The 21,348-nt window shown below is 56.1% G+C and overlaps 2 protein-coding genes across 2 annotated transcripts; both read right to left on the reverse strand.

The window, feature by feature from the left end:
* Window positions 1–173: 173 nt before the first annotated feature.
* Window positions 174–1,218, reverse strand: LOC105701635 (protein TSSC4). The gene is made up of 2 exons (XM_012428536.1): window positions 1,142–1,218; window positions 174–1,069 (listed from the first exon to the last, which is right to left on the reverse strand). Exon 2 carries the CDS (start codon window positions 981–983, stop codon window positions 264–266), a length of 720 nt encoding a protein of 239 aa, XP_012283959.1. The 5' UTR covers window positions 984–1,069; window positions 1,142–1,218; the 3' UTR covers window positions 174–263.
* Window positions 1,219–1,681: 463 nt separating this feature from the next.
* LOC105701821 (synaptic vesicle membrane protein VAT-1 homolog-like) lies at window positions 1,682–19,750 on the reverse strand. Its single transcript, XM_012428922.1, has 7 exons — window positions 19,153–19,750; window positions 11,387–11,516; window positions 10,228–10,443; window positions 6,705–6,853; window positions 6,442–6,601; window positions 5,419–5,845; window positions 1,682–5,345 (listed from the first exon to the last, which is right to left on the reverse strand). The coding sequence occupies exons 1-7, from the start codon at window positions 19,419–19,421 to the stop codon at window positions 5,320–5,322; spliced, it is 1,377 nt and encodes a 458-aa protein (XP_012284345.1). The 5' UTR covers window positions 19,422–19,750; the 3' UTR covers window positions 1,682–5,319.
* Between the last annotated feature and the right edge of the window lie 1,598 nt (window positions 19,751–21,348).

Consider the following 21,348-nt stretch of genomic DNA (forward strand, 5'->3'; position numbering starts at 1 on the left):
GCGGAGAACGTTACAAGCTGAGCCATCCCCTAAGAATAGCACCAATCCGCAGACAACTGCGCAAGTGGTTCCACTTAGCTTGTTCCTTTTTTCTGTGGTACATAGTAGTTTATCATAGTTAAAAATGAAAGCACACTTGTGTACGAGCGTTAGTATAAACTGCGGAACAGTAATTTGAAATGTCCATAATTCCATTAATTTAATTACCAAATTTACATTAAAATTACAAGCTAGTATATCATGAGGGATTATCCAATAAAAATTTAGTCGTCAGCATCGGCATCAACTTCTTCCAAATGGCTCAGTTTAAGCTGCTTAGAACGATCGATCTTAATAACAGGTCGGCTTTTCTTTACTTTCTTTGGTTTCTCGCCAACGACATACTCCGGCATGATGATCTTGCTGCTTCTAAATAATGGTTTACCGTCGTGTTCTATGATAACCGGTGAGCCTTTGACTTCCTCATTCTCGGTAGATGGTTTCTTGAATTCTACTCTACTCGTAGATTTATTTGCTTTCTCTTTAATTTTCTCCATCGTCGATTGGGCATCGTCGATCTCCATTTTCATCTCTTCTTCTTTCTGTTCCCTGACCTTTCTGGCTTTTAATTCTCTAAGAAAACAATATGCCGCTTGTGCATTGCTGCGCTCCGACATGTCTTCAGTTGGTACATCTTCTAAACTGTACTTAACCCACTTATGAGGATTCCGATGGTGATCCGGAATGCTCCTGATGTTCGTACGAGGCGCAGGTCCTTCGGGACGCTTGAAGATACTTTCCCTTCCTCGAAACCTCTTAGTTTCTCTTATTTTATTCAATCTCTCCTTCCGAACGTGCGGAATTTCAGGGAATAGCGGTGGGGTATTATTCGTATCCTTGCTGCACATTTTCTCTGCCATTGACAGTTTGTCAAATAATAGCTTCTGCCTGTTTGCAAAGGCACTGTCACCACCGACTATAGTGAAGTCTCCTGGTGCACGCATTTTGCAACAAAACTTGTATCTTATTCGGAAAAAATTAAAATCGTGTTTCACACCGTACTCGCGGATTGCAGTCCGTTAATGGCATCCTGGAATTGTCGGGTATGATTTAAAACTTTATATATCATATATTAAGATATTAACAGGCGTCCGTTACTTACAGATTATGTTTTGCATGTTTTGATAACGAAGCAATACAATCCTCTAACAGAGACAGAGATGAATTGGGAGATTGCTCACGGGGAGGGTCGTGCGATCCCATCCAGTGCTGCCCCCTGGTTTCGTAGGTTAGCTTTCACCGTTTCTTGTCCGCAAAGGCGGCGCAACGAATTTCTCTCGCGATGGTGGTGCCATCTGCCAGTCGCCGTTGGCGGCTTACGTACTCGTGACGATAATACCATGCGGCAGTTGACGGCGGTGGCCTACCTCTTTTTGACTTTAAATTCAATAAATTTTTCATCTCTGCTCATAACTGCTTCGCGACATCGCTGAACTCACCAGCGCTCATAATCGAACTTTAACTCGATACAGGCTGTAAGTTCCTATTTAAATCTCAGATTGAAATACTTTCCTACCTTCTACGTCATTCCATTCGTAAAGAGATCGGTCGCTCACCCAGTCCTGCTCGTCACGGTCTTGTCCGGTTTATCTCCTAGGGTCCTCTCGTAGGGTCGCAAAAGAAACACACGCAACCCGGCGGCTCGCGTTTTCGAAGCAATCTTTAATATAGCAACATAGTCAGTCTTACGATAATAAGCCAAAAATACAATCTATATATCAAGCCTGCGAGGGCCGGGCGTAAAAGGTGGGCGGGTCGGGTGCTATCATCTCTCCTCGAAAGAGCGTCCCTCGCTCGCGGCTTCCCGCTACTTTTTCTCGGCTATATGTGTTATGTACGCTATCCGGCCCGGCGCAAGCGAACGAGAGAGAGGGAGGGAGAACCGCCCGCCCTCGCCCGGTCCCCTGGATAAATTTTACAATTTTACACATAATCGATCGTTTATATTCAGACGGTTGGGTCGCCCGGGATAACTTCGAGAGCATCTTAAAACTAAGGAGAGTGTATACAGCTTATCTCGCCCGCAATCGATCGACAAAGAGACAGAGGAGACGGAGAAGAAACGCACGAGAGAGAGCGGGACCCCGGTCCCGCCCGGAACGGAGGCGGGCGAGAGAGCGCTCGACCGATAAAAGGATTCGTCGGTAAACCCGCGGGGCCGGTCGCCCTAGGGGAAAATCCACGTGGCCGCGTCCCCCCATCGGTTCCCCAAGGGGCGACCGAGCGCGCGGGGTCGCCTACACGCCGAGTAGAAAATAATATCAAAAACGGAAGCTACGTACTAATTCCCGCGCCGCGGCCCCCGCGTCGCCGCGTCCCGGGGTTGTCGGGTGTCGGGCCGGGGCCGCGGCGACGCCAGCGCCCGGCGGCGGCCGCCTAGCCAACTAAACGACTCGATATCTGGGGCCTTGGGGGGTCGGGCTCGGGGAAGTTCTTGTGTCGTTACAAATATATAGATATATTATAATATAATTAGATAGTTATTTTGATGAAACATTTAAAGCCTTACGTAAAATATACAGTGTGTCGTGGTCGTGTGGTTTTTTTTGTGTGCGTGCGCGCGCGTGTCCGTCGCGTGGTTCGAGTCCTGTCGAATTCTCTCGTTCTCGGGGGAGATCGCTCGCGCGCAGGCGCCGCGAGCGGCGGGGGGAGTTTCGACCCGCTGCGGACGCCCGCGCGCCCCCGCGGACCGGGTCGAGGGTCTACGTGTCCGGATGCGTCTCGATCGCGGAATATATGCGCGCGCCCCGACTCGCCGCGGAGAGGTCCGAGAGAGAACGACGCGCGCCCCGTAGGTCGTCGACGGGTGAAAAATGGCCCGGAAGAGAGGGAGGTCTATCGCTTCCTACCCGACCCTTGTCGTCGAGGTCCGGCTCCGAAACGATCTCTCCCACCCTGGATCGATCGGTGACTCGAGTCTCTACCTCTGGACTAATCGGTACCACCCTAACACGTAATGGCCCACGTAGAAAAAGTGCTTCCAACGTGTTTCCTTTCGGAGATATGCATCGTGCATCCGCGTCCTACCCCTCGGCACGAGGAGACTCGTCGCCCGCGCCTTCCAGGATGGAACGAGAAGCTACGGCGCGAGCGCGATATCCCTAATCCTGCCGTCTAGACGGTGAAAAAAATTTGGACCTCTCGTTGTACTTTGTATTTGGACTTCGCGCCGGGAGACGCGCGAGATAAGGTGGAGGGCTCTACGATTCGGATGCGCGTCCTCGCCTAGGCAGTCGAGTCCCCGCCGGGAACCCTGAGGTCTCCCCTACGCAGAGCTACCTCGAAGACCGTAGACGCGGACCGAGAGCTCGACCGAACGGTGGAATTCTCGCGCGGTTATCCCGCGGGCAGCTCTTGGAAAAATAGGTAGAAAATTCATATCCTCAGGCCGTTTCTCATCTCGCTCTAAGCCCGATCGTCCTCTGGTCGAAGACCGGCTAAATCCGAGGAGACACCTACCCTACGACCGAACGTAAAACCGTCGAAAAAGGACACCCGAGAAGAAGACGCGTCGGTCCCTTCGAGCGGGCGCGCAAGATTGTCGCGTGTACCAAAAGGTCTGACGAGTCGCGATGCAGCCCGATTTCGCTCTCTTCGCCTGGGCGAGCATGGCGCCTAAAAGGAAACTGTCTCTCGTCCCCTCGAGATCGTCGCTCGTTGTGCATCCGACCGAAACGTGCATTTTTGGCGAGAGGGATCCTCTACCCTCGGAGCGTCCTTCCGGTCGAGGAGAAAAAAAACCCCCCCTCGTCCGGCCGAAACGCGCCCCGGAAAACCTCCTCTAAAGATAAAAATCCTTCGAAAATATCTCCCGAGAACGATATGCTAATGAACTCGCTACCGACGAGGTCGAGACAATCGGTGGTCCCGATCGTCGACGAAAACCCCGACGACCGATTTCTCTCCCTACGTCCGAGACTAAGTTGATCCCCCGCGAGGTAATTATACAAACGCGTCGGCAGTAGTCGTTCATGTGGAGGGCCGGACTCGAGAGACCGAGTGCCCCAATAAAAAAGCATCCAAAGATATTCGAGTAACTCGCGTAGAAAAAGGGGACGGGGGGTGCGACCGGTCTCGCGCGATGTCCGCCTTCTCCAAATCGAAGCCTACCGGGGTAACACGTACGTACCAAATGTAACGCTTCGATCTCCAAAGGACTTCCAGACGGCCCCGCAGCGTCGCGGATGCGTAATCGATCGGTATTCGTTAAATCGTAGCGGGTACATGTATATATGTATAACGATAGCGGTACAATTGCTGAATAAAGTGTGAGGCTGACGCTAGCAAGAGGTTCGATCTGGCAGTAAATCGTAGCAATTAAAAACAACGGTGCATTCGTGCAGCGATAAATCGATCCGCTTACGGGCGTACGCGCGCCAACCGAATCGTGCTCCTCGACCAAGAGAGACTGCGTGTATATCCGTTAAAAAAAATAAAAAAATAAAAATAAAATAAAATAAAATAATATAAAATAACAAGAGACCAGGCACGTTACGTACCGATCCCGAGACGCAGAGGTTCGAGGCGGAAGCCAGCATTTCCCCGGTACAGACTCTAGGCGTGTCCCGGAGAAACGCCGCGGCGCCCCGACGAGTACACGTTTCATATAAAAGGGGGAGAAACACGGAAAAACCTCTGATTAAAAAGCGACACTTTGGAACAAACAAATAAAAAAAAGAAAAGAAAAGGAAACATAATCGTGACGAAGTATCGATCGTCTCGCGCAAAGCCGAGGGTCTCTTGGTATAAAATTAAAAATGAATATATTTATATATATATATAAAAAGGTCGAATATCTTATCGAGGACTCGATGAGAGAACGAGGTCCTCGGTTCGGGGGCCTCTCCTTTATACGGGGCCTTTAAATGCGCTTAAATGCGATTCGCTGTCCGGGCATGCGAGAGAAATGGAGGGAGGGAGGGAGAGAGAGAGCCCGCATATTCCCGATTGCCTCGACGTCGCTTTTCCCGGATGGTCTCCTCCTCGAATGCCCCGGATCGCCCACCGGGAAGAGGCCGCGCGCGTCCACCTCTTCCCCTCGCCGAGCCAGCTTCCCTCTTCCTTATTATCGCTAAATTAAGATTAACTCCTTTTTTCTCTCTCTCTCTCTGACTTCGCTTCCGTATACCTTACTCTCTTCTTTCGTTTTCCTTTCTTCTTATCACGGATGGGCTAACGCGGTTCCTTCGGTGATCTTCTTTAACAGGACTCGTCTTACTCCTCGGCGGTGGTTACGGTGATGGTCGGCCTCTGTCGGTTGCGTTAAGGTCAGCCGGGAATTCAGCTGGATTCTTTCTCCTTCGAGTCTGAAAAGAGAGGGAGGGGCGGTCATTATCCCGGAGAGTCCTTATAGGAGGAGTTAACGAGAGGTATACCAACCGGTGTCGGACTTGTCCTCCGAAGTGCCGTTGGTGAGCTCGGGCTCCTTCTTCTTCTCGCCGTCCTCGGACTCGACGCTGGACGCTTTCTTCTCCTCGTGGCTGGCCGACTTCTTGTCCTTCGCCTTCCCCTTCGCCGGGGTGGCCGGCTTCGGCTTGGGCTCCAGACTCGGGTCGAGCACGATCTTGCCGATGTTCTTGCGGTCGTGCATCTTCTGCATCGCCTCGGGGACGTCCTCCAGGGCCCACGTCGAGTCCACCACCGGCTTTATCTGGCCCTCGCTCCACAGTCTGTAGACGTGGTTCACGGCTTTTCGCACGTACGCGTGGCCACCGTGCTGGTACATCAGGTGGCGCAGGTTCAGCCCGGACACGGTCTTGTTCTCGTCGAAGAGCTTGATCGGCGAGATCTTGTCCACCTGCCACCACTGCGAACGGGAATGTTAATCGATTAAACGATTTATTATCTCCATCTTGCGCCCAACGCGACCCTGACCCTCCCCAACCGCGAGGATAGATTTCCAACGATCAACGAGGGACGATCCCCAATGGCAGAAGTAGGAATTAAAAAAGAAAAAAGGGCCCTTCCGTTCTCACGTAAAGGAGTCGAGACGAATATAATTCTCCCCCTGGAATTAATCACGCGTGGGACGCATCGGTCAATTTGGGTCATGTGGGCACTCCGCCGCAAGAAGGGAGGAGTCAGTTAACGCGCATGAAAAGGCACCCTTATGTGCCGGCCAATCGCGATAACGAGCGCCCCGCGTATCCTCGACATTGTCCCTCGGTGCATTTACGAATTCCCGGCTTCGTTAATGAGAGGAAAAAGAAAAAAAAAGAGAGGAATTAAGGGACGTGACGTGGAAACGCCGTTTCACCGACCGATCCCGACGAGCCGCGGTCGCTCGCCGGGACTAATTTATCCCCCTTTTAAACGAAACCACGATTAACGATCCGCTCTCTCTCATTCTCTTTCGACAGGGTACGGCGATTCGGCGAGGAACCTGGGAAAGCGAATACCCACCGATCGCGCCGCGGAGAACAGGCTCTTGGTTTCCCCGGTGACGACGTTGCTAGAGCCATAGAGTATGTATCTTCCCATGGGCTTCAACAGGGCGTACCCCTTGTTGCACTCCTCGCCGCAGAGACAATCCAAAACGATGTCCACGCCCTCGGGGGAGATCCTGCGAAGAGGGCCATTTAAGGTATCGTTTGGATTACAAGAAAAAGTCCCACTCGGAGAGTGGACGCGTTAAAATAGACGAACAAATGTATGAATAATCGTACTTTCGGATTTCGCTGCTGTAATCGGTGCCTCTTTCCAACAGATGATCGATGGTGCCGGCTTCCTTCAGCGCCTCGTGCTTCAGCTTCCCGCAGACCCCGAAGATCGTCACATCCTTGACGGTTCTGGCCAACTGGACGACGGCTTGACCCTGAAGGGAAGACACCGCTCGTAAGAGGAAGCTATACGCGTCCAGTCATATTTATTTATTTATTTATTTTTTTTTTCCACGCCGGAGACGGAGAATCGAGCGATACGAGGGGAGCCCAGGAAGGGAATATCCCGAGGCCTCCCGTTTTAATTTCCTTCCTCTCGATTAGATATTTTTCTTTCTATGCCGAGGAGGGGGATCGGCACGAACGTTCTCGCGGAAATCCATCGGACGTCGGCGCGTCGACGCGAGGCATAAGGAACCTTTTCATTCGCGAAGACAAGGAGATGGCCTGTGTCCGGACCAGCGGATCTCTCCGTCGTGTCGAGAAAGAATCGGCACGAGTCTGGGCCGATTCAACAGAAGTGGCATTCATTTATTCCAAGAAGGCGGGCCGCGGTCGTACATCGAAAGAGACCACCGGGGCGAGGCCGGGCGGCATCTTCCCCGTCCCCGGGCCCGAAATTAGCTGGACTGAATTTTAATTCCGACGAGCCCCCGAGTCTTTTAATAGAAATAATAACGCAAAGCCAAAAGGAGAGGGGAGGCCATTCCGTCGAGTAAAGCGTGGGGCACACAAAGGATTCCCCGGAAGATCGGCAATTTCCACAATGGCTCTGGCGGAGGTGATAAACGAGGGAGAGGGGAGTCACGTATAGAGGGGGGAAGGACCGGCATTTTCAACGGCATTTTTAACACCTCTACTTCCTTCGGGACGACCCCTCTACCGTTCCTCTTTCGGCAGATTTCGTCGACTCGTCGGTTAGCGAGCACGACGAAGGGAGATCCCATCTCGATTCTTCTATGCCCAAGATGGCGCCGGCGGGGGAGGAAAGCTCGGGGCGCACGTGGCGCGCGTCCGGTAGACGGGCGCGGTCGCCACGGTCGGTGGACCGCGCGCAGGGTGGATATGCCGGCGAGTCGCGGTCGATGGAAGAGCGAGAGAAGTCGGGTTGCCGGGCAACCGGCGCTCCCCGGCGTCTCCGGCAGGGGGCGCGGCAGGGATTTCATCTTCTCTCGGAGGCGCGGGGGGTAACCTGTTGAGTCGTATCGATCCGGGCGAACTTCTTCGGCCGAGTCCTTCCCTCGATTGGTCGGCGAGCAGGGCCGCCGCGTTCCCTTCCTTTCCCTTTTTCCCTTAATTTCTCGCCGCCCGGCGTGCCCCCGGTTCAACGTCCCCCGCGGACTCCTTATCCGCGTGGAGATCGATACGGAGCGTGCGGCCACCGCGTAGTGTATTTTTACGGAGCCCGCAACGGAGAAACAAACTTTCGAGTCGAGGAAGTTTAATAACCCCGACTCGACCTCCGAGGAATCCGAGTTTGAAGGGGCACGCCGGGAAAGCTCCCGCGACCGAGACGGTCCCACCCCAATTTAGTCCTTCTCCCGAAGGGTGACGTCATCGCCGAGAAACTCGGCAACTCCTAGACGCGGCGCCGGGCGTCTCACGAGAATTGACGAGGGGAATGAGTTCCCGCGAGGTGACTCCCTCCCTTTCAAAATCCCCCCCCCCCCTCCCTCTCCGATGATTTAAGCGCGGGGCCCGATCTTCCCGGAATGCCGCCGGAAAGGAGGAATCGACACCCGAGGGTCTCCCGGTTGACCCCCTTCGTTCGTCGAACGACTTCCAGAAAACCTCGTCGAGAGAAACTCTCCCTGTAGGCCTTGAAACACGAGTCACCGAAATTCCCCGGAAATCGTGCACCGGCGGTCGTCGTAACGAAAGAAAAAGGGGAAAATTGCCCTCGCCTTCCAGAGACCGCGTCGTGCGACTTTTCCATCCCGACGCGAGGAAAGATGTCCCTCTCTCTCTCGCGTCGTGGGAAATGCGCGGCAAAAAGGCCGACACTCTTAATTCGGACCCCTCGAGAGACATTCCCGAGCCTCGGTCGCGGGGGCCACCGCCGACGGAGACGGCCTCGAGAACCGTTATTGCCGCTAAACGGAGCTTCCTCGACATTCCGGTCTAATTAATTGACATTCCCGCGGGACCCTCTCGCTCGAAACATCTCATTGTCGTCGTTGCCGGCCATCGGGAGATCCTCCTCTCCGAGGCGAGGACTCGCGTCGACCTCCGCAAAAAAGGAAGAAAAAAAAAAGAAAAGAAAAGAAAAGAAAAAAGGAACATCCCACCCGAACCCACCGATGCACCGAATGACCCTATTTCGCGAGGTGCAACCGCTCGAAGTGCATCGTCCGCGTAATAATTTCTAATTTCCCGCTCAAAGCGAGCACTAGGAGCGGTTAACTCGATTTCGTCTCCACCGTCGGTCCCATTAGCGGACATGTCGGTGGACCTCGCCCTTTTCCTTCCGGTGGAGGTCGCTCCGAAAGGGTCCTCCTTCGTCGAGGTCGTTGAAATTCCACCCTCCAGGAGTTCCGAGTCGAGATACATCTCGCCTGGATTTCGGCGGCGCTCCGTTCCGCGGGGGACACTTCAACGTTATCGCCGATCAACGGCCTCGAAGAGGGAAAATTTTCCGCTATTACCCCCGCCCTCTCCGCGAGGGAAGATGAAAGGGGCTCGGTGTGACGGTATCGCGTCTCGTTACGTCGAAGGCGGCTTTATCGTCTCGCTGACTGGCCCGGGAGCGACGATATCGTCGCGAGGCTTAGGCGCGCGCTATAAAGCGAGAGGAGCCTCGATTCGCCCCGGGGCTCGGCAATTAATCTCTAACCTCGTTCGCCGTATCGGCAAACAATTCGATCTCCTCTCCGACTGGCAGAAACGCGAGAGCGCGATCTCCTCTCCTCGCCGAGACCTCCGGAGGGATCCTCCCTCCGACGCGGTCCTTCGGGGAAGAAATAATATAAATAAATTACCCCCCGACCCGTTATTATTAGCGTTGATAACCGCCGCCGCGGTATCTCTCGCTCTTTACCCGGTAAACACGTTAAACGTTTTCGAGAAAAATATTTTTTTTTTATCCCCTTCACTGAATCGCGACCACTCGCTCTTGAGCGCCTTTTAACCTGATGTGAAAGTGGCGTCGAAGAGGTTTTCTCTATCAAACTTTTCTCCCAATTCGGTTTGCCGAATAATTTGAAACTTCACTACGCGAATAGGGAGACTATAAGGAAGGTCCCGAGACTCATGAAATTTTCTATTCCTTTCAAATTTCTTTATAGGTATTTTAAATATAGTTTGTAAGAAATGAAATTTCTCGAGTTTCAGGACCTACCCTTAGGGTCTCCATATTCACGTTTCAAAGTATGAAACGATTTGCTCCAACCTCGTTAATTAATAATTCCGAGATAAGACTTCCTTAACGATCCGTTCTCCACTCGGCGGTGCTCGACGACGAAATTCGAGGAGTTCCGAGTTCCCCGAGAGAGAGGATTAAAAAAAAAAAAAAAAAGATGGCGGAACTCACCACGCCACCTCCGGCGCTGTGGATGAGCACGCTCTTCCCCGGCGAGAGGCTGGCCAGCTCGAAGAGCAGAATGTAAGCCACTGTGTAGTTCATGGTGATGGCGGCGGCGTCCAAGTAGCTCATCCCCGACGGCAGGGCGAAGACCGACGTCGCCGGGACGGCGACGAGCTCGGCCCAGGCCTTATGGTCCGGCAGCGCGACCACCCTGTCCCCGACCTGGAGGAATAAAAAAAGAAAGGATTTTTTATCCGAAAGATCGAAAAGAATCTCCGATAAGCCTTGACACGTCGAAAAGTGTCGCGGCACTCCCGAAGTAAAGAGACCCGGGCGAGAGGTGAGCGGTAATCAGGGGATCGACGGATCGCGTGTTCGGGGGGAATTTAACCGGAAGACGGAGGGAGCCCGAGGGAACGAGAGAGGTCCAAGACCTTGGCCAAACTCCGGCTCCTCTCTTGCTCCCTCCTCGAGCGAGCGTCCAGGGGCGCGGGCGAGAAGTCGACTCTCGAACCCTCTTTTTTTCCATTCAATTTCCTGGCAGCCCTCAACTTTTTATCGCCACCGGGCGCGCCTTCTAAAGTTTACCCGGGAGTCGAGATAAACTTCCTCTTCCGGTGGTAATTAAAGAAGGCTCGAAACTCCTCCCTCCGGTGGACCACTCTCGCTTGGGATGGTTTCCCCTGTCCAACGGAGGATATATACCGGCTCGCGGGTCCCCTGAAAAAATCCCGGAAAGCGTCGTCTCCAATTTCGCAAGGCCAGGAACCGGGGTGAGAACCCTCCGTGGAGGAGGCGGGTCGTTTTCACGGTCTCGAGCTCACGGCATCGACCCCGAGGAGCGGTTCGCCGTCCGCCCCCGGCTGAATAGTTTATGGCCAGAGTTGGCCGACGAAAGCAAAAGTCCCCGAGAGAGCCCCGGGGGAAAGTGCCCCGGAACCTGGCACCGATTCGACCGCAACCGGTGGCTCCGACCCGGAAAGTTGCCCCGGTCCTCGCAGGGGCCGAAAATCCAGAGTTCGGGGGCAAACCTCGACCCCACTCCCTGGAGAGTCACCGGGAGAGAGCGCTCCAGAGTTGCTCTTCCCTGGTAAGCGGCGCCACCGAGGCGGCCAATTAACGCGAGTTATCGGGGAGGGCCGGATACGCATCGACCCCGACTCACTTTGAAGTTCTCGACTCCCTCGCCGACCTGCTCGACGTCTCCGGCGCACTCCGAGCCCATGATGAACGGCGTCTTCGGAGGCGAGTCTATCGCGCCCTGCCTGGCCATCAGGTCCTGGAAGTTGAGTCCGCTGAAAGCACAAAATCGAATTATCGTCACCGCTCGATGATAACCAGCTATTAAAAATAAAAATAAAAAAAAAAAAAAAGGAGAAGAAAGGGAGACCAAAGCAACATTTAAGTGCCGCAAAAGTAACGACGCTCGTCACGCGATCGAGATCGCAAACTCCCTTTTCCGCCCCAATCCGGGCGACCCCCGCGTCCATTACCGAATGCGCGGTTCCCCGTATCGGGGGACGCGCTAAAAAGCTCCCTCCTCCCCTCCAAAAGGGGGGCCGCAAAAATGACCGTCATTACCCGGATCATGAATACGCGTTTCCCTCCCTCGCCCTGTGAAAGGGGCCGCAAATTTCCAGCGTCGGTCGTAACCGTCTCGCGCGCGGCCCCGACGCCCGGCGTCGGCCGACCGCCGACTGGCGGCGCACGCGACCGCCACGGGCGGACGAGCCGACCTCCTATCCTTGACACGCAACCTCGGGCCGATCGTTCGCCGACCCGTCATCGATTTTCGACTACGAGGCCCTCCTGCTTCTTCTTTTTATCGCTAGCGCTTATCTCCTCGCCCCGAGAGGGCCGCCGATCGTTAGCCATCGACGGAGGAAATACGGCGCCGGCGGGCGAGCCCTTTCCCATTCATAATTTGTCGTTTCGAGTGGTTATTCCGGGGGAAGCGAAAAAAAAAGAAAAAAAAAAGATAAAGAAAGAAACACGAGAAAGAGGGGTTCTCCGCTCGCCACGTCGCGCCACGAACGTTTCTCCCGCGATAAAAGAGGTAGGCGAGAAAGGGAGAGAAAAGCGGCAATTTCTCGGACGTCTATTTCGACGTCGGTCTGGATTTCGGCCGGCATATATATCGCGCCGAGTCGTGGCGTGTATCGACGCCTCGGGGCGCGTCCACCGCGGATTAAAAGCGCGGCACAAAGCGCGTCGCCCGACTCGATATTAAATTTCCTCTTGCGCTCCCACGAGGGAGAGAGAGAGAGAGATCGGTCAATTAGCGGCGTCGACCGAACGCGCCAGGAATCCTGCGCACCGTCGGCAGAGCCTTCTACCGACATCGCGACGCCTCGCGACCGCGTCCCCAGTTTGCGTCGCGACAAAGACGCACTTCGCGTGCGCGTTCGTCCGAGCGCTTCCCTCCCGGGGCTCAGATATATAAGAGGATCATTTCCCGTAACAAAGTAGAGGGGAAAAGAATTGAGAAGCCACAGGGCCGATGCGTCGCGAAACTGCGTAATTCCTTATCCCCCGGCGAGCGTGCGCCGCGTCGGTTGGCGTTACGCGCCGACACATCAAACAATTAAAACCGCGTCTCTCCCGTATCGCCGATAGTAAAATACGGGGGAGAGGAAGGGGCACATAAAGCAGCGAAAGATATCGCGGCTCCACCGAATAAACGACAAGGGGGGAGGGGGAGGGGGGGCGGTATCGAAAGGCGCAAATGGACGCGGACTGGCGCTCGAGAGTGCACGCGCGCTGGTAAAAATAATCCGGCAGAGGCGCGGGGACCCGCCATCTTGGATTCCTCGAGAGGTCGAATAATACGAATAATCGCGCAACCGAGAGAGGCGTCCGATCGGCGTTCGAATACCATAAAGGAGATATCGGGAGTACAATAAATAACACTATTCAGCCGGACGGTACGTACGTACCGGAGTTCAAAAGCGATCCAAGATGGCGGCCCGGGAAAGGCGCCCTCTAGAAGCGCGTCACGATATATATCGCCGCCGCGATGACCCGTAAGCAGCGTCGCGGCGCGTTATCGCTGTTTTCGAGGGCACCTCCTTTCGGAAGAGACGCCGAGAAAATTCCCTGCCTCCTGGCGCCCCGCTTCCATCGAGGCAGGAAATTGCCGAGCAACGGTACCGATCGAAAGAAAGAAAGAAAAAACAAAATCTGAAATCGTCGCCCCCCCCCCCCTCTCTCTCGCCATCCGCCTCTCTTCCTGCGCGCGCGACGCGCATCTAGACGAACTTCCGTTACGAGTCGGGTTTTTCTCCCCTCCCGGCGCCCCCCTAGACTTTCCGTCATCCCCGACAGATGTGTAGAGGTTAGGGGAGAGGCGCGCGCGCGCGCGCGCGCGCTCGAGGAGCAACAGCTGCGGGAGAGCTCCGATAGATTAGCCTTGTTTTTGCGCGGCGCGACCCGAGTCCCTCTCGATTAACCGTCGCCTCCTCCATTTTTTTTTTCCCCTCGCGCGACGCGCCGCTAATTGGGGAAAAGCGAAGAAATTCGACTTCCCAGGTAGAGCGTCGCTCCCCTGGAATATTCCGACACCCCCGCGAGGGCCTCGAGGATATCTCGAGGGAAGAGAAAAAGATAAGAAAAGGACAAAAAAAAAAAAGAAAGAAAATAGGAACGTCGCCGTCTAGCGGCCATTCCGCGTAACAGGTGTCCGCGGCGCCGGGGAATTAATCGGTCTCGTCCCTGGAAGAGACGCGCGTCTCTCGTGGAGGGTCAACCCTGCCGACTATCGATACCCACCTTTCGAGATATCCGCAGGTGCGCTTCCGAGGATCCCCCAGTCGTTCGCGGGATTTTCGCGATTACGCCGTGACGTTAGCGATTGCGTATCCGTTTCTACGTCGCCGCCACCCCCCCCCCCCAGAGGGGGGCTCTGAAATTCCACCCTCCATCTTGCCCGGCGATTCCGGCCGAGTCGATATCTCGAGGGATAATGCCGCGGGCGATTCGCCGTGACCCTGGGAGAGGAGGAAGAGAGGCAGATGTCGCCGTAGATCTCCCAGCTGGCGCGCGGCCAGGCGCATCGACGCGCGCGATGCGAGGTAAAGGCCGTCCTCGCGCATCAAATACCCCGTACGCGATCCACAGACGTGTGGGATAAAAAAGAAAAAATAATAAAAATAAAAATCGTCATCTCGAGAGAGATATATATTTTACTCCCGACGGCATTTTCCCCTTGATTTTCCCCGCCCGCAAGGAGCACCGATCGGACGAGCGCGTTCATCGGCCTCCGGGATTCGGGAACGCCATACCAGAAGGGAGAAAATTCGTTATATGATTTAAGGAGGCGACTCATCCACCTAATTCGGGCGTGTTATTCTCTCCGGTAAGGAATCCGGGAGAGGAGGAAGCTTCGGGTAAACACGCCGAAGGGGGGGGGGGGAAGGAAGTTTTGACAGCCCTCTTTTTACGAGGGTTAACACGTGCGCGGACCCGAAAGAGGAAACTCCCCTCTCGCTCTTCGTCCCCGAGGACCGGTCGCCCCAACCGCGATCGACCTAAAAATCCCTTAACCACGATCAGTTAATCTCGGATTAACAATACCCCCGCGCTGTACCGTAAAGAAATTTGGGGGATCAGTTAATTTAATTGTTAATTTTTCTTTACAACCGTTACACATCCGGGGATCGCGTCGATTGCCATCCGCGTTCTTTATCAATCCCGAGGTAATCGGTGCCCGGCGTTCTCGCTCTATAACCGCGTCGAAACAATTCTCGAGCGTTACCTGCATCAACGACTTCCTGCATGCGATGCGGGGCGCCGTTTTACCCACGCCAATGCTCCCCCGCGAGGCGTCGCGGCGCCATCGATCGTTCGTTTCGATCGACGGCTTCCGTCTCTCTCGACGAGGAGAGGCGAGGAGAGTCGGGCAAAGTGGCGGTCGAGGGTCGAGGGTTGGCCTAGGCACGCGGGTCCCTCCAAGGGCAGGGTGCGCGCGCAGCCCGGCCGACGTGCATGCGTGCACGCACGTGGTAACAACGTTAGTCCGGCCGGGGGGTGTGGTCCGATCAATACCTACGCCCCGTAGCGATCTATCGGTGGGTATTGCGCGTATCTCGAATTTTTCTCGTCCTGTCGGGGGTCGGGAAAAAGTCGAAAAATGTCGACGAGACCGTGGGTCCCTCCCTCTCCCCCCCCCTCTTTAGAGCGCGTCGTTCCACGCTTTGCGGGGATGAAAATCGAAATAGCCACGAGAAGGCCGCTCCTTCCTCGCAGACCGCGAGACGGATGTGGGCGTCGCGACGTCCTCCGCGATTTATGCCGTGGCGAGGGGGACGGAAGGGGGGCCGCGGAGAAAAAATTCAGAAAGGCGCCTCTTCGAGGCGAATTCCTCGCCTTTTGTCGGGCACAAAGACCGAGGGGCGCGACCCTTTCCTTCGCCTTTGTATTTCCCTTTTTCTTCCGCTCTTCCCCCTCCGGGATTCAGCGAGAGGACGCGAAAAGACGCGTTTTCGAGACCCCCCGCGAAAAAAGAAGAAAAAAAAAAAGAGAGAGAGAACCGCGGTAGTCGAATCGTCTCACGGTTGATAAGCGCGTCAGGTGTGACGCAACCCGCCCGATAAGCCGCCGTGCGAAATCCCTGCTACGCGTGCGCGCACGTTAATATTAATTATTATAATCGCGTCGTCCACCGGACACGGTGCGCCGATATCTCGACGTTCGGCGGGTATAACGGGGCTAACGTCCGCGCGTACATAGACGGAATGTAAATTTAGACCTCGATTAGAAGTCGACGTTGATAACGCGACGAGCCGGTATATCGCGCCTCCTTTTCGACGTAACCCTCACCCGTAATAATCGCGCGCTCCTATCTCTCAAGGGCGATTTAAAAGAGTGCCGCGGTTTAAAGTGACGCGAGGTATAAGCGTCGATGATAATCTCCCGAGTCTCGTTAAAATACGCGTCTCGGACAAGTTCACGGCACTCTTTTATTTTCATTTAAGGGTCTTCCTCCCTCGGATCCGACGTCCAGTCGAATCGATAAGACCACGCGAGATCGAATCCGCGGAGAGGGAGATGAGAATATGAGAAACGAGGGAGCTAGAAACGTAAAGGGATCGTTGTCTCGAAATTAACGAGTCGCTATCGGCCTAACGAGGCCCCGATATGTCCTCGTCGTGGGGAAAGGCCTGAAAGGCCGCCATTGACTCGATCCAAGATGGCGGCCGCGCGCCCTCCGAGGAAGCGACTCGCTCTCCTCTTTCGCGGACTTCGTCTCGCCTTTCCCCCCTTTTCCGGTCATCTCTCGACAATTTTAACCGAGTCGCTCGCGATATCCCCTCGATCGGGTTAAAGAGGTGCCAAAAGATCCAAAGGTGCGCGTTCAAAATCTCCAGATGGACGAAGGATCGAATTCGCTCTCCCTCCATTCGATCGTCTCGTCCGTGTCGATCGCGATGCCCTGTGAAACATTAAAAAAAAAAAAAAAAAAAAATCCCTGCGAGCATGCGAACAAAATGGTGAAATAAGAGAGGCGTGCCATTCTTCTGTCTACGCGCTTCGTTCACTCTCCTGCTGGTCGGGATATATCGACCGAAGGAAAAAAAAAAAAAGAAAGAAAAATACGACATGCACCCTAAGGGTAGTTTCGGGACTCCGCGAATCCGCGGCGACTCGAGAAAGAGAAACGGTAAGGCGAAGAGAGTCGAGGGCCCCGAATCTTGAATGCGTTCTCGCGACAAGAGGGGAGAGGAAAGCCCTTCCCTCTCTTTCGAGGCACCGAAGGAGAGAAACGCGGCGATCGCTTCCTGCGGGAGATTAGGCCCCCGGGGGCCGGAGACAAAAGGGAGGAAACGAGAGGGCCGGATTTTAGGAATCCCTCTCCTCTCCTCCAGCGGAGTCGAAAGAGGGGAAGGAAAAAAAAAAGGAGGGGGAGAGAGCCGAGCGCGATCGACTTTCATCGCTGGTTTTCGACTCGCTCCCGAACGACTCGACGGCGGATCGTCGCAAAAACCGCGAGGCCGCTCCCCTCCCTCCTTCGGCTCGCGTGCACCGTGGCGAGCGGTTAACCGAAAATAAGAAAAAAAAAAAAAGAGAGAGAGAGAGAGAGAAAGGAAGAAGGAGAAAAATCGAGGAAAAAGGAGAGCGCGTCGAAGGAAGGGGTTAGCGATTTTCGTGGATTTCGCGACCTCTCCCCGAGAGTCGAGAAGAGGTCGAAAAGTCGCTCGACCCGACCCCCGAGGGGACGTCGCGTCGCCGCCATTGCGATTCAAATCGTCGCTCGGCCCGGCCGCCGCCATTATGTCTCTCTATGGGCGCTATTTCCTAATCAATGCCAATGGCTTTCATGAGAGTCGTGACTCACGCGTGAAAAGGCCCGCCGCCGCGAGGTTTCGGTGGCTCTCCCACGGGCCCCGAGAGGAAGCCTCCCCGACCTGGGCCAACGCGGCCGGAGTCCGTATATCTCGAACCTAACCTATCTCGACTCGATTTCGAAGACGGGTGTTTCGGGAGCAGGCCTTCCGCGGCGACGCGATAACGTTCGCGTGTCCCGCGTTTGTTGTCGAATTTCAACCGCGACCCGGACACGTCCCGCAAGGTTTACCTCCGTTTTTGCGTCGGACTCGAGCAGAGGCCCGAGGCGCGTCGCCCCTCCCGGCCCCGACCTAGCCACGTATATCTGCTCATCGGCGAGAATTTCCCGCCTCTCGCCCATCACCCGCGATTTCCCAAGCGTCCCAATTGGAGCGCCGCGAGAGCGAGCACCCTCGGCATCGAAAACTCGAGGAGAGAAAGCTCGTTAAACGGCGCGTTAAACGGTGCGAACCGGAGGCGCGTCACGGGGCCGGGAGTTTCGGCCGACTTCGGCAAAGCTCGGAAAGGGCGGCGAGAGTAGCCGAGCAAAACAAGCGGCCACGTCCGAGAAGCCCCGAAATTCCCAGGAGAGGTATCGCGATCAAACGAGGCCGGGGACAGATAAAACTAATCCCTTTTTATTTCCTCCTCTCTCTCCGAGCGGTGTGCCTGCCCGGGACTTCGACTCGATACGGGACGAAGAGGAGAAGCGGCGCCGCCTCCCTCGGGAGTCGGGGCCCTGTTGCACAACGGCCGAGAAAGTGTATTTATACGCGTCGATCGAAAGCGAACGCGACTCTCGCCGACGGGCGCCCCGTCCAAGTATAGCGAGAGGAGGCGCGACCTTGAACTTCGCCTATCAGATCTTCGGCAGGCGCGTCGATGATTCACGGCGTCGACGCGGGCATCCTCCGCGCCCCGTGTCGGCGTCTCGTCCTAGGGGAAAGGCCGGAAGTCGTTTCCGACGCCAAGGAAAACGGGGCTCGGCCGGGACTCCGATATATCGACCCATCCCGACGGATTTCTAGGCGGCGCGCGCACCCGGCTCTCCGCCTCCGCCGTTAGACGGCGCGTCGCCGACCGTGCGGAATTTTTCGCAATTTTTCGCAAACCGATCCCAAAAATCGGTGACTCATCGCCAGTCCGAGGAGGACAGGGGCTCGTAATCTTCACCTGCGACCGACCGCCGGGCAGAGGAGAAAAGGCGACCCGGATCGGCGGGAGAGGGGAGGCGACGCCCGGGGCGGGCCGGGGGGGTTAAGAACCTCTCGGCGTCGCCGAAAATGCGCGATCGCGCTCGGGAGAGAGCTCCCCCCGAGTTTCGCTCGGATGAACGTCGATACGCCGGCCCGAAAGATCGGCGCGTACCCTCGGATCCCCTCGATCACGGGGAGGGGGTGAGACGGAAGTTACGTCAAATCCCGCCGACCAACATGTCCGCCGTGGGGTCACGCGAGGCGCCCCGATCGGCCAATGGCCACGCTCTCTCTGTTCCTTTTTCCGTTTGAAACGGACGACCGCGGCCCGGCTTTTAATTCGAGGCTCCCTCGGGAAAGGAAGGTACGCGACCTCCGGACTCGGAGGAGAAACAAAAGGCTCGGGACTCACCATGCCTTGACTCTGACGAGGACCTCGCCCTCGGCGACGGCGGGCTCGGGCTTCCTGAGGGCCTTGACGCTCTTGAGGCCGCCGAAGCCGTTGAGCACGATGGCCCGCATGTCCTTCGGGTCGGGCGTGGGCTTCTCCTCGCCGTTCTCCTTCGGCTTCTCGCCCTGCCCGTTCTCCTCGGGCTTCTCCTCCACCACCTTCTTCTCCTGCTCCTGGGGCGTCTTCTCGCCCTCGGTGCCGGGGCTGGTCTCGTTCTTGTCCTCCGCCATCTCCGGGCCTTCCTGCGCCTTCCTTACCGACGGCGCGACGCTCTCTTTCTCTCCCGCGGCCCTCGACGTGTTCCGGCGACGCTAAAGGACGCGCGCGCGCTTCGTCTCTCTCGTCCTTTGTCCGCCGCCCGCCAAATTACCCGGCGACGCGTTCGCCCTCTCCGTCCCTCTCCTTCCCTCTACCCCGCTCTCTCCGCTTCTCGCGTCGGGCCCTGGAGGGGCCGGCGGCTGCGACGAGAATGGAACGAGGCGACGTTCGTGCGGTGGCCGACGCGCTCGAGCGAAACGGATCCCACGGATAAAGGACGCGCGTCCGGACTCGACGAGGACCGACGTCGTTCTGACGCGCTCCCCGCGGCCGCGCCGCTGCCGCCGGCCGGCGTCGCCGGTGCGCGCGCACCCTCCCGTTGCCCGGCAACGCGTCCCCTCCAGCCGCCCCGTGGCGGACCGGGCGGACCGGGCGGACCGGGCGTGTTCCGTGACGGCCGTGGAATGTGGAAGGGAGCCGGCCCGGCAAGGAGCGAGACGGAACCTTCTGGATTCGATTTAAATACTTTCCGAACCGACCTTTGACTTTTTCCTTTTTTCCCTCTTTTGCCCCCTTTTCTTTTTCCTTCCCAGATTTTGCCCCGGGAGACGCGGAGACGGAAACGCAAAATTTACCGCGAAGGTTAGGCGCCCCGGCCGGCCGACCTAACCTCCCCGACCGGCAGTCCTGCGGATCTCGAGAGGGGAATCGACTATTTTAACGGAAGGGAGTGGCCGTTCTCGCGAGGCGCCTTCGTTTCGGCGGATATGCCGGATTCGTGCCTTCCAAGGATGTTGCACGCCCTTCGGGAAATATACATTCCAGCCCGCCGGGGCGTCGTCGAGGGTCGCCGATCGATCGCGAAACCCCGAGTAGAAATCGACGAATTGACTAAATTTAGATCCGCCGATTAGCGGGAGCTATTTTCGCCGAGAGAGAGGGAGCCGTAAATGCTCGGAAGGGTCTCGTCGGGGCGAGAAAGAGAGAGAGAGAGAAAGCCCTTCCAGGGATTTTGGGACACGTGGGCCCTCCCTTCCTTCGACGCCTCGCGAAGTGCGCCGCGCACCCGCGGGCAACGTCGCTTTCGTCGACCAGGCCGTCGCGACACCAGAGCGCCGGCGCAGCGACGCCTGGTAACAGGTGCCCCTCCGGGTGCCTCGACCGCCTCCGTCCCTGGAATGCATTATTTATATTGTATCGCGACCGTATCATTTTGCGAGAAAAAAGAAAAACATAACAGATTCCATAACCTGTCCATCCTCGCGTTTTATTGCCGGCGAAAGCGGCCGACGTCGACGACGCTTAACGGACTCGCTCGCAGGCGGACGGCTAAAAAACGTCCCTACGCCTACCGGAGGGAAAGAGCGCGAGAATCGCGAACTCGAGAGACCCGCGACTCGACGAGGACGTGAAAAATATTGATTAACGTTAAAACGACGCCAGCTCGGAGCGGGGGTTTGGAGAAGACCCCGAAAGCCGGGTTCGTGATTTAAGCCATATCCTGCCAGGGGAGAGAACGTAAACTCCCGGTCCGATAAACAATTCCGCCCTGATAAATGACGGTGTCCGTAGAAAATTAACCGGAGACTCGAAGGAAAGCACAGGAGCCACTTAAAATTCCCCCTTGCCTTCCCAGGATAGCGAGAGCTAGGACGTATCCTCGAGACGGTCACGGCGTGTGTACGTTTCGACTCGTAAACTCTGGGCCCGAATTTAAATCCGGTTAATCGGGCCTCGACGAGGAGGCAGATGCTCGCGTTCCGGGGCACCGGAAAGGATCCGAAATCGCATCCCGGAGGTTTTTCGTTCCAGCCTCCCTGGCACGTCAATCATCGTCGACTTCTTCGCTCCACTCGACCGGACGCGTCGACGGGCGCTCCTCCTCTTCTTGCTGAAACA

This window comes from Orussus abietinus, unplaced genomic scaffold (genome assembly GCF_000612105.2).
Source record: "Orussus abietinus isolate OABI.00-Male unplaced genomic scaffold, Oabi_2.0 scaffold30, whole genome shotgun sequence".
NCBI lineage: Eukaryota > Metazoa > Arthropoda > Insecta > Hymenoptera > Orussidae > Orussus > Orussus abietinus.

Excerpts from the sequence above, each read along its gene's own strand:
- LOC105701635 (XM_012428536.1), bottom strand. The coding sequence starts at position 983 with ATGCGTGCACCAGGAGACTTCACTATAGTCGGTGGTGACAGTGCCTTT.
- LOC105701821 (XM_012428922.1), bottom strand. The coding sequence starts at position 19,421 with ATGGCGGAGGACAAGAACGAGACCAGCCCCGGCACCGAGGGCGAGAAG. Across the intron at positions 6,854-10,227 it reads ACAGCGCCGGAGGTGGCGTG|GGTCAAGCCGTCGTCCAGTT; the intron begins GTGAGTTCCGCC and ends TCTTCCCTTCAG. Across the intron at positions 5,846-6,441 it reads TGTTCTCCGCGGCGCGATCG|TGGTGGCAGGTGGACAAGAT; the intron begins GTGGGTATTCGC and ends TCCCGTTCGCAG.